A 13,153-nucleotide genomic window follows, 5' to 3' on the forward strand; every position below is an offset into this window, starting at 1 on the left:
TTAGTACAGACACATGTAAAACAGTATGGAGTTTCCTAACAAAAAAACAAAATTAGAGCTAATAAATGATTCAGCCATTCTACATCTTTAAACTGAATGAAGGTAACAGATGCAACTAAAATAACATAATTTGTCTTGGATGAATGGCTCCATGTTATCGCTCATTCTCCAGCAGGCTAGTTCAGACCTGTTCACATGGTGGCAGTGACAAGGGCTCCAAGAGCAGAAAGCCAAGTATCCAAAGTCTCTTAACTTACAGGCTCAAAACTAGTACAACATTACTTCTACCTCATTCTGTTGGACAATGCAAAGTACGATACCAGTCCAGATTCATGTTCATGGAGTAGCAAACAGACTCCATCTTCTGATGAAAGGAATTACAAAGAATGGTGGCCATTTTTCATAGTCTATCAGCAAGACAAAGGATGGGAATGCTGTAACTACAGTGTGTGCTCTTAAATTGCTTTAGTCTCTATGGGTGACTCATTTCAAGCATACATTGATGTATACTATGAAATTCCAGCTGAAAGTCTGTGTTTAAGATGTTCACATATATGTTTGTGTACATTAATGCATGTATAGCATTGGTTATACTTGAATAAAAGTCGAATTATCTGTATGTATGCATATATATGTATAAGTATACATATGCTGTATACACACATGCATATATAAAATGTTTATATTTGAAGTACAGTCAATACTGTAAGTTGGCCTAATCTTAAGTATATCTTGATGAGATTATAAGTAAGCATATATAAATGTAACCATCAACCTATCGAGGTATTCAACATTTCTTGCCCTTTCTAGTCAATATCCGAATACACCAGTGATAATTGTTATCCTATTTCTGTCACCACAACTGAGTTTTACTTTTTCTTGAATTTCACATACATGGAATCATATAATACATCTTTTGTGACTGGATTTTTAGCCTCAAAATAAATTATGTGAGATTTTTCTAATATTGTGTGTGACTTGGTAGTTATTTTTATAACATTAATACTTATTGCCTTACAGACTACTGTATTGAAAACCCAAAGCATTCAGTTTATACATAGAAATTGTACAGTTATACTCTGATTCACAAAGGTAGCAAATACATTACATTCTATAAAACCTACTTTACAGAAATTTTGAAAATATATAGCTGAAGACACAGGTATAAGTTTGGCAGCCAAAAATTTTGACAGGGAAGTTTCAGCTTGCATGGCTTTAAATATTGAATTTGAAAATACTGTATTGAGTTTATTTATTTATTTATTTTTGTGGCTGGGGCTGGGTTTGAACCCACCACCTCTGGCATATGGGGCCAGCACCCCACTCCTTTGAGCCACGGCACCGCCCACTGTATTGAGTTTAGAGTAATCATTGTGCTTTATGCTAATTTGAAAAATATAACACTGGCTATTGAAGGAGCATGTTTAACAGTATCTAATTCACTTCAAAATGCTATGCATATAATGGTGGAGTCTATGCACCCCTAAAACTCAGTCATGTAACTCAGGTACGTTGCTAAAGTAATATATTAATTCTTCTAGTACAGTGGTGTTCATACCATTGACATTTGCATGTTGTAGAATAATTTAGAGAGAAATGTGTGCTATTCACAATATTCAGAAAAACAAGTAAAAAGTGAAGGATTCTTCTCAGTTCTTCCGAGATAGTCTCATATTAGATTCCTAAGGATTCATTCTATAAAATAGTAAGCTAATAGATGAATACAATTTCCATGATAGAGAGGCCAGGAGTGGTGGCTCACTCCTATATTCCTAGCACTCTGGGATGCTGAGGCAGTGGATTGCCTGTTCATGAGTTTGAGACCAGCCTGAGCCAGAGCGAGACCCTGTCTCTAAAAATAGCCAGGCATTGTGGCAGGCACCTGTAGTCCCAACTACGTGGGAAGCTGAGGCAAGAGAATGGCTTAAGCCCAAGAGTTTGAGGTTGCTGTGAGTTGTGATGCCTCAGCACTCTACTGAGGGCAACAAAGTAAGACTATCTCAAACAAACAAACAAAAAGCCCCCAACAATTTCCAAGATAAAGGACATTTTCTCATAAATAATGAATTATTTTTCTCAGGCACTTCAGAAGAATAAAAGAGTTTTGGTTTGAACAGAAAGAACTCTTGGAATGTGTTAAACCTGATATTGCAACAAACTTAAGATTTCTAGGATTTCACAAGGACCATATTTTAAATTACTCAGAAGAGGAAAAGCTTGTCTTCTAAAAGAAATGAATTCAATTGTTACCAATATAAAAAGTATTCACTGTATTCATCTCTTACCAAAAAAGAAAAATATAACATTTCCTCTTAGAAAAATATATGTTTATATGTAATATATATGTAACATGTATTTATCAATATAAACAATATAGATTTAAAGTTCCTTGTACCTAGTCAAGCAATAATCTGGAAACCATCATGAACTCCTATAAAAAACTCACATGTTAAAATTTTCTAACTATAACTAAAATATGAAAGCTGCAGGAGCTGGGGAAGAGATAAGACAATAATCTTTCTTGCTTCTGAGGTCGGACAATTAAATTCCTGAATTCATCCGTTCCCTTGGGATGCACTGACATTAGCCTAGTCCACCCTTCAAAGCAATTTTGGAACTCTTTTTCTGCAATCACCATTACAGCTGTTGTCGTATGAGGTCTGAAAATTAAGTTCGTGAACTTGTCCTAGAAAAAATACCCCATTGCTAAATATCACTGTAGTCACCAAATGGCCAAAGGGAGTTATTTTTTTATTTTTATTTTTTCAGTTTTTGGCCAGGGCTGGGTTTGAAACCACCACCTCTGGCATATGGGGCCAGTACTTTACTCCTTTGAGCCATAGGCGCTGCCGGCCAAAGGGAGTTAGCTCGAAGGTGACCCCCATAGTATTCAGCAGTGAGGTAGGTAGCAGCACGTTTCCTAGGATGAGTTTGCGAAACTTAATTGTCCAACCTCGTATGTACAAACTAAATGTGATACTCTAAAAGGTCTTCAGAATTATTACCATCCAGCTTATAGACTTAATTTTAAATTTTAAAAAAGTCTATATTGATTTGACTAAATCTTTCAACCTCCCCCCTCAAAAAAAAGATATGTCAAGTATAAGCTGGACCCTGGGGAGTTGATATTCACAGTTCTTATATGAGCAACTCTTTCAGATTTTAACCTAAAAAGTATTTTATTTTGCAACCTGCTTCTCTTGTAAAACTAAAAAGTCAACTTTATTAGTTAAAGTTTTACACAGTGTAAAAATAGAACAGTATATAAAATACCACATGTAAATGTTTCTAAGTGGCCTTGTTCCATCAATTCATCTGTGAATTTTGTGGCTTCCTCATCATTTTCTATGAATGATTCTGAGAGAATCTTCAGCTTTACCAGAATTGGATCCTACAAATTCTTCTATTTCGTGGCAATCAGAATTGTTACTAATGTCCCTATTACAGTAGTATTTACTCTTTTAGTAGGTCCTGTATTTTCGCTACTTTCAGAATGTCTTTTTCAGCTTGACTCAGATCAGATCCCTCTGTTTGATTATTTTCCTCAGAAGTCTGTTTATTCACAGCATCATCAGATTCTTTTTCTTGATTTTTCTTTCTGGCTTCTATTCTTTTGATGTCAAAAATGATTCTCTTCTGTACAGTGCTGCCTGGTACAATTACTTTCTTTGTCTTTATGCAGAGATGAAAATGACCCTTCTGTTTCTTCTACCACAACAGAAAAAACTTTACTGGAAGTTGTTCGGCCATCTCTCTGGCTTTACCTTCTTCAGTCTTTTTACTTCATGCTCCTCAATTTCCACAGCATCTTCATCTGGACATTTATTAATATCTTTATAAGGCTTACTTAGGAACCTTCTGAGTCAGATGTTGGAAAGTCATTGTGATTTTGCTGGAACTTTGACTAGTTGCTGTCTGTGCTCTCACACCAACTGGTGTCATGGGAATTGGCATCATTTGATTTAAACTCTTAGGATTATTTTTCTCTGAGGAAAGATGAACATAGCTAACAACCATCACATTCTTTCCTGGTCCTCTGAGGAATTTGTTCCTGTCCACTTTCTCTTTAGGTCTGTTAACAATTCACATAGCGGTGAACAGTAAAAAGAATAGAAAAATACTGTAATTTCAATTCAGAGAGTTGTTGTGATTATCTTCTTTCACGGACTTCACTGACTAGTTGCAGTATTCTTTCCTTCTTTTTGCTCAAAGGGAATGTATTGGACAATGAAGTTTGCAGGACGACTTTTTTTTTTTTTTTTGCCGGGGTCGGGTTTGAATCCACCACCTGCGGTATACAGTAGGGCCAGCCCCCTACTCTTTTGAGCCCCAGGTGCCGCCCATGGCAGGACTTCCTGGTTCAGGAGCTGAAGTTTTGAAATCATTCATGACTTACTCCAGTTTGCAAATAAAATACATTTAAATTGAGGCCATTGAATCTTCTCACTAGTCTTGGCTACATGACAAAGAAACTGATCCCAAATAGGAACTTCCTTTTTTTTCTTTCTTTCTTTTTTTTTTTTTTGTGCAGTTTTTGGCCAGGCTGAGTTTGAACCCACCACCTCTGGTATATTGAGCTGGTGCCCCACTCTTTTGAGCCACAAGTGCTGCCGGAATTTCTTCTTCTTCTTCCCCTTTCTCTTCCTCCTCCTCTTCCTTTTCCTCCTCCTCCCTCTGTAGAGTGCTGTAGTGTAACAACTCAGAGCAACCTCCAACTCTTGGACTTAAGCGATTCTCTTGCCTCAGCCTCCCAAGTAGCTGGGACTACAGGCACCTGCCACAACGCCTGGCTACTGTTTGGTTGCAGCTGTCATTGTTGATTTTAGCTGGTCCGGGCTGGGCTCAAACCCGCCAGCCTCGGTGTATGTGGCTGGCGCCCTACTCACTGGGCGCAAAGCCAGGAACTTCCGTTTTCTTCCTCCTCTCAAATTCTCTCTGGGCTTCCTGCAGCCTGTCCGTGTTCTTGGCTTCCTCTGCCTCTCACCGTGTGTGTCCCCAAAAGCTGAGCAGAACAGAGCCAAACCTGAGCGCCTCTCCAAATCCCTGCCTCTCCTCCCTGGCACACACTCCTGGCAAGCCGACTGCAGGGAGCAGGAAGCAAGCTTATATCTACCAGCCCTCTGATGAGGCATCCTACAAGTACTTCATGTTTACTGCTGAATAGATTGCATTGCTTCAATATCCCATAATTCATCCATTCATTTGACTATTGATAAGCATTTGACTTATTTCCATTCTGGGGTCATTATGAATGAAATTGCTGAACATCTTTACACATGTCTTTTTGTAGATACATGCAATTAGACATCCTCTTTGGTGAAGTGTTTATTTAAATTAAGTATTTTGTCCATTTTAAAATTGAGCTGTTTGTTTCTTATTGATTTGTAACCTTTCTTCTTATATTATGGAAACAAGGTCTTTGTTGAATTTTGTTTGCATTGTAAATATTTTCTCTTGTTGTGTGGCTTGCTTTTGCCTCTTTCATTGGAAAGAATGAGAAGAATGCTTACTTTTACTGAAGTCCAATTTACCGACTTTTTCATGGTTAGTGATTTTGTGTTCTGTTTAAGAAATCTTTATCTGACTCCAAGATTATGAAAACATTCGACCGTCTTTTCTTGTAGAGCTTTATTGTTGTACCTTTCACAGTTGGCTCTATGACTGATCTCCAGTTATTAACAATTACTATAAAGAGCTAAAAAATATGTTATGGTTCATATAGCTATTAATTACTCCTGTAAAGAGCATCATTTCTCTCACTGAACTGTGGAAGTGAATTTTTTGCAAATCAAATGAACATTTTTGTATGGGTCTGTTTCTGGGATTTCTCCTCTTTCCATTATTGATCTGTCTATACTTGAGCCCAAATCATAATTTTAATTGTTATGACTTTGTAGTAAGTCTTGAAAACTTCTGTACATCCTCTAGCTTTGTACTTCTTCTTCTTTCAAAGTATCTTGGCTCACCTAGATTTTTAATTTCTATGTAAATTTTCAAATCATCCCAGCTACTTGGGAGGCTGAGGCAGAAGAATCGCCTAAGCCCAGGAGTTGGAGGTTGCTGGAGCGACTCCGCTGCACTCTACCAAGGGCGAAAAAGTGAGACTCTGTCTCTACAAAAAAAAAAAAAATTTCAAATCATCATTTCAGCTTACACACACACACTCCACAAACATACCCTGCTGGTATTTTAATTTGGAAGGCACTGACTATATACATATGTTTTCAAACTCATCCTAGAAAAAGTGCAACATACCTCATTGATCAACATGATTATGGTCCCCTTTGAAGTACTCTTCTTGGGAAGTTATGCATCTTCAAAGTAATTCTGGAATGGCCATCAGAGATGTCCTCATATTACCCTTAATGACCTGAATGTCATCAAAATATCTTCCTTTCAATATTTCCTTTGTCTTTAGGTAAAGAAAAAAGTCACTGGGGGCCAGATCAGGTGAGTAGGGAGGGTGTTCCAATTCAGTTATTTGTTCACAGGCTAAAATCTCCCTCACAGACAGTGTCCATAGGAACTGTTTTTGCATATACCATTCTCATGCCAAGATTTTCAGTTAAGATTTTTCCCATCTGTTTTTCAATCCATGTTTACTTGGTCTGCTATGCTTCTTACAGTTGGCCTATGATTTTGATACACAATTCAGTAAAGTTTTGCAACATTTTCAGTAGTTTTCCTTGTTACTGGCCACCGTGACCTCCCTTCATCTGTGACACATTCTATCCTCTCAGAAGAATGTTTAGTCCATTTGCACACCACTGTTTTCTTCATGATAAACTTGGACTAACATGTCCCTGATTTCTCTTTACTCTTTCCAAGATTAGCAAGAAATATAATGTTTGTTTTTTGTTCTAATTCACGCTCTGATATTCTTGTGATAGTACACAAAAACACACAACAATAAGGAACACCACTCAGCAAGACACCACTACACATCAGCATAAACACACCTATTGCAGGAAGACAAGGCCCAACGGAGAGAAAGAGCACCCAAACACAATAGTTATAAAAGGAAGAGCTTTATTCACTGGCAAGGAGCTTACGGCATACAAGATTTCTAAATGGCCGCGCTCCCTGACTGGCTTGGTCTTTTCCTTTTTATTGACAGTCAAAAGGTTCCACCCCACAGATGCCCTTCTCATTGGCCAGTTTGAATCAAGTGGGAGATGCTACTCCAGCCCCTACAGAACTACAGGATTTCACAGAACTTGAAAATTTCCAAGTTCCAGGAGGTTAAGCCTATAAATTCCCAAGAGCTGAGTCACCATGGAGAGGACCCTGCAGGTGCATCCTCGTGGTCTCCCTGAGAAGACCTGTTCTCCCAGACCTCACCCCTTTCCAGTATCCTCTCTCACTATGAGACAGTGATATACAAAGATTCTGAAACCATACTGAGTTGTTTGTACAATGCTTCCAATGTAAGCTCATAGAGGCGTGTTCACAAACCTAATTGTCAGACCGCATAGCTTAATTGGGGGAGAACTGACATCTAAAAATATTGAGACTTCCAACCCATAAATATAGTATATCTCTCCATTTATTTACAACATATTTGTTTATTTTTAGCCATGTTTTTCAGAGAACAGATTTTACCTGTTTTTTGTTAGTTTGATTTCTAGGTATATGATAAGTTTTTATGCTATTTTAAATAAAATTTTAAGTATTTTATTTTGTTATTTGCTATCATTATTTGGGACTATAACTGATTTTTGTATATTGACATTATATCCATCATCTTTCATCCTTCATAAATGAATGCATTCATTTTAATAATTAATTTATAGATTCTTTGGGACTTTTGTGTATATAATTACTTAAGTTACTACTTTGCCTCCATTTTTTATACTTTTTGTTATTTTTTCTTTCTTCCTTGTATTATCTAGGCCTTTCACTCTGTGTTGAATAGAAGTGGTAAGAGGAGGCAGCCTTGCCACACTCAAACTTAGATGGAAAGAAGTTTATATTTCACTATGAAAAATGATATTTCCCACAGGCTTTACAGATATCCTTTACTAGATTAAGATAGTTCCCTTTTATTTCTAGTTTGCTAAACGTTTTAAATCATGAATTGGTGTTGAATGTTTGAGATACTTTTTCATCATCTATCAAGATAATAAAATTTTTTTTCTGTTATTCCATGAATAGAACTTTTAAATGTTAAACCCAGATTTTTGTTTTTATTCTCAGAGTAAACTCACTTTGGTTTTAATATATTATCTTTTCTATATATCACTAGATTTTATTTGCTAACATTTTATTTAGAATTTTTTTGCCTATATTCATGAGAGATATTCAGTTTTCCTTTCTTGACATACCTTTATCAGGTGGTCTACATTGACCTTGGCTAGGATATGTGGGTAACTCATATCAGCTCAACTCATCTTCATTCTCCATCAGGCTACCCTGGCTACATTTCAAACTGATGGCAAAAGGCAAAGTCTAGAATAGAATCTCACAAGTGCTTTTGCAACCTCTGGTTTGTGTCATCCTTTTGTCCAAATCAATTCATATGATGGAGCCCAAAATGAGAGAGGGCAAAACAAGGTGAAGTGCAAGGGCTTGTGTATAGGGAAAGGTGAAGAATTGAAACCATTGATGGAATTATTCTCCCTTATTTGCAGGAAGAGAAATATTTCTATCCATGCAACAATAGTAACTAATATACAGACTCAAGACTTGAGCAGGTGTATAAAAATCTGTTTGTAATTTGACCCAGGTTCATTGGATGAATCATGCCACTTCAGGGAAACCCCAAATTGCCAGAATCCATATTTTATGAGTTAAGCATTCCTTGATTGCTAATAATTGCTTTTTAGTAGACTGAGCTGATAACTGTAGGTTAATTACAGCTTATCTAAATTGAGCAAAATTTCTTTTTGTAGGTTTGTTGGTGACAAATATAAATAGAGCAACACTTAATAATAGTTGGGACGTTTTGTTTAAAAGCCAGAAATACCATTTTGTATGTAAATCAAAATAAAGACATTCATATTTGCTTTTGGGGTGGTTTCTTATCTCCTTAGGGTATTGACAACATTCTATTAAGTCATTGATCTCTTTGCTATTTTCAGAGTATCCAAAAAGAAGGTGATAAATTAGAGGTTTTCATAAAATTCACAAATCATAAATCACACAAAAAGTATATCTACTGTTCATAGTAATATTATGTAGTCTCCTATCTTTTCCAGAGTGCAGCCTCAAGTCTAAGATACTAGTTCAGCCACCTGGCTGACTGGGACTTAGGCCATGTCACTGCTTCTGTGGTCTTATGTTCAATGATAACAGCATATCCTGCACACAGAATGCTTTTGTCACTTTTAAGATAAGAAGCATCTACAAAGTATTTTGGGTTTTTAAAAATTTCAGAGTAGTTTTGGTGCTTGATATTGGTCTGTTGAGGAGTTCTATCTTCCTGGTTGAGCCTAGGGAGGTTGTGCGTTTCCAAGAATTTGTCTGCTTCCTCCACATTTTGAAGTTTGTGAGCATAGAGATTTTTATGCTATCCAGAAATATTTTGTATTTCCATGATACAAAGTATATTTAATCAAGGTTTGCTAAAGGGTGCAAGATTCAGATCCAGGCCTACTTAACTCCTAGGAGGCTGTTAAACAGTCGTGTGAGTCTCCTTTATCTTTAAAAAGGAATATGGTTTCAGGGTTATGCTTGAACAACATTGAATTTACAAATCATACAGTAAAATATCACAGGTGTTAAATTTGCTGACAGAAAAATGTTACATGCTGCCTTGAAGCAGCAAAAATTGTACAGACGTAGCATCCATAGAGTTAGTGGAGAAAGAGCACTAGGTAGAAGCAGCAACAAGTTTGACCAGGACTGCCATCTCATTGAAAGAGGTACCTTTGCATTCAGATCAAGAAATGTGGAAAAATAAGCAGAGAGGAGGGTTTAGGCGAACCCCAAGGTGTTGCAAGAAGACTTTGAAAGTGTAGACAGCTTTTTTCCACTTATATATCATAGGAAGAATTCCAGGGATTACAGACTTAGTAAGTCCATACAAAGGCTAAACTATTGAGAAAAATCAGATATATATTAACTATAGTCCTAGATAGCCATCTTTTAATTTTTGGCCTTGATCCAATTGAATACACTTTAATCTGGTTGAGGAGAGAAACTGTCCATCTGGTGACAGACTGTGACCAGAAAAATGTAGATTCTTGGCAGAGTTGAACTTTTTCTAGATTCTTTATGTCCTTTTTTAGCTACTTTGGAATAAGAAGTATTTGGAGTCTTCAGGTGAACTACTTAGATCACAAAACACAGTAGTAAATCATCTACATATTGAGTCAAGAATAGACTCATGCACAAAATGTCACATCCTTAAGATCGCTTTTTAGATGTTGAAAGAACTAGGAAGTGATTTAATAAACTTTTTGAAGCTTAACCATCCATGAAGAAGCAAATGCTGACTGTTCTTATGTATGAGTATACTAAAGAAGACTGCACACAGATTTACCACTATGGAATATTTACTTGCTAAGAGAATGAGGATTGCCTGGTATTTCATTAATACTGTAATAAATCTCTAATGTAGGACATATAAATGTCACTGTTAATCAATAAAACAGAAAAAAAATCTTTGAGCATATGGCTTTTTCTGGATAGAGTGAAATTACATAAACAGTATGAATCATTTTAGAGTTGTTAATATACATGTATTTGCCAAGTATTGTATTATCAATAAATCAAAGATTTTATTTTCATGCCATGTTTGCCAGCATTGAGTTTTCTTATTAAAAAGGACTAATTTCATTGGTGAGTATGGCATGTTGTTGTGTTGACTTCATTACTGGTGAGGTTGCATATGCACCTCTGTAGGTTGCTGTAATTTCAATGTTGTGAATTGTTTATGTCTTTGGCCCATTTATCCATAGGGAGAGGGTGTACTACTTAAGTTGCTATTAATGAGTTATTTTATTTCTGTACTAGGCATAGATCCTATTCAGTCAATTTTACTGAAAATTCTTTTCCCCTGTTGGTTGGTTGTTGAGGCAGTTTCTAAACAGAAATTTCAATTTTCTATGAAGTCAAACCTACACCTATTGACTGTATCTTGATTCAACACTTAACTTCTTCCTAATAAAAAAACTTGATGCATATTCACTTAAATCTCTTCGAGATAGTTATAGTTTTCTAATACTTGAGTTCTAAATACATATGGATACTGTGTAAGATATTCCATGAATTTTAAAATTGTATAAGACTTCCCCCATGCTATACAGATGCAGAGTGTTCATCTTTTTGATTTTCCTCTTGACAGGGATAACCAGTTTAACAAATTGATCCCTTTTATACCTTAACTTTTTCTCAATATTAAGCAGTAATCATTGTTCTGATGGTACTATACTAATCAGTTTTTGAATTTTGTAACAGTCACTTTTGTGGTTGTACCAAGGTACATGTGTGTGTATATTTCATATGGATAAATTTTCTGAAAATGTTGTTGGATGAGTATGGAGACATTAACTGTATTTTAAATAATAACCACTATTTCTCATTTTAAAGGCTATACACATATATATGCCCACCTATGTCTGTAACCATACACATACACAGGTATATATACATTTTAGAAAATAAGAAAACACAGATGACCAAAAAAGACTCCCCATATTGTTAATCAGGGGTTCTCAAATTACAACCCACAGGCCACATGCAGCCCACCAAGGACATTTATCCAGCCTGCCAGGTATTTTTGCCACCACTGCCTGTCTTGCTTAGCAGCTGACTGCTTAGTCCCGGGCCCGCAGTCTGGTCCTCCAATGGTCTGAGAGACAGTGAACTGGCCCCCTGTTTAAAAAGTTTGAGGACCCCTGTAAATTTGATGTTCATCTTTTTCTGTCATCCATACACACATAAACACATAATCTATACTAATATTTTTGTATTTATTTCATAATGTTTAGATAGATTATAATATCCACATTGTTACATAAAAGACAATCTATGCAGAATTAGATTTAAGCAAGAATCATATGTTACTGTGAATTAACAATTCCAAACAAATTTACTGAAATTTGTTAGTTGACCACCTAATTTCTTTCTCTGGTAACTCTAAACAGTGCATATTGAGAGCACAGGCTAATCTAAGTAGCCAAGCACACACTGTGGGTTAGCTATGACTTGGAAGGAACATACCCTCATAGTCCCTGAATCTCCCCCAGAGGATGCCAGTGAGAGTGAGGTAAATGGATAGAAAGTAATAATCATTTTAAGTTACTCTTATGAAATGACTTATTTTGGTACCACATGGACATATAAGATATGTATATATCTTTTTTAGGAAGTTGTACGGTTCCTGGACACAAAGCATCCAAACCACTATCGAGTCTACAATCTCTGCAGTATGTACCTGATTTGATATTTTGCCACTGTAGATAGAAAACAGATTACTGCCTATAAGAAGATGTTATTTTTCCATTTCATTTAATCATAAGTGTTTAGTGGGGTTGGCAAGTGAGCTCAAAACTTCCCATCTTGCACTGGCCCCATTTAGAAGGAAGTTAGCTCAACAGCACCAAGTCCCCTAAGAGGGAGGCAGGGCTTATGGGACCAAAGAGGCTGGGATGGGATGTACCATTTTAGGGAAGATCCGCTCTAGTGATGTTAGGCCTGGGAAAATCTGTTTTTCCTGTCAGATTGCTTTATGAAGACATAGACAATTTAATGAATGTGTACTCTAACCAGGCAGAAGTGGATTGTGATGAGAGCAGACTCCAGATGAGAGAAAAATATGAAAAAACAAAAAGTCCTGTAGGAAACAGATTGCATCCTAGTTTACTGTTCTCATTTATTTTCCTTTACCTATATATTATTACAAAGGACCAGCATTTTTTGTCATCTATATTTGTCTCTTTCTTTGGTTTCTAATTATGCTTATAATGAGTAGTATGCTAGAAAGTTAAAGTAAGACATATTATATAAAAATAAGTTGGACTTACCACTGCTATTCTTAAGTTTTTGAGTCCTTTATGTGTGTTTTAGAGCAGCAGGAACCACTCAGAAAGTTCCTTTGAAGGTAGATAAGGAATTCCAATAGAAAAAAATTAATTGGCTCGGCGCCTGTGGCTCAAGCAGCTAAGGCGCCAGCCACATACACCTAAGGGGGCGGGTTCGAATCCCCAGC

At 36.4% G+C, this 13,153-nt stretch overlaps 1 protein-coding gene across 1 annotated transcript in view; it reads left to right on the forward strand.

The window, feature by feature from the left end:
- Nucleotides 1–13,153, forward strand: part of LOC111722161 (phosphatidylinositol 3,4,5-trisphosphate 3-phosphatase TPTE2-like) — a 106,125-nt gene that overhangs the window by 16,496 nt on the left and 76,476 nt on the right. Inside the window, exon 7 of the mRNA XM_023508072.1 lies at nt 12,311–12,371. Within this exon, the coding sequence (XP_023363840.1) occupies nt 12,311–12,371 (61 nt within the window). The remainder of the gene's footprint in view (nt 1–12,310; nt 12,372–13,153) is intronic.

The sequence above is a fragment of the Otolemur garnettii genome, unplaced genomic scaffold (assembly GCF_000181295.1).
Source record: "Otolemur garnettii isolate 467f Iridium unplaced genomic scaffold, OtoGar3 scaffold00221, whole genome shotgun sequence".
In the NCBI taxonomy this organism is placed as follows: Eukaryota; Metazoa; Chordata; class Mammalia; order Primates; family Galagidae; genus Otolemur; species Otolemur garnettii.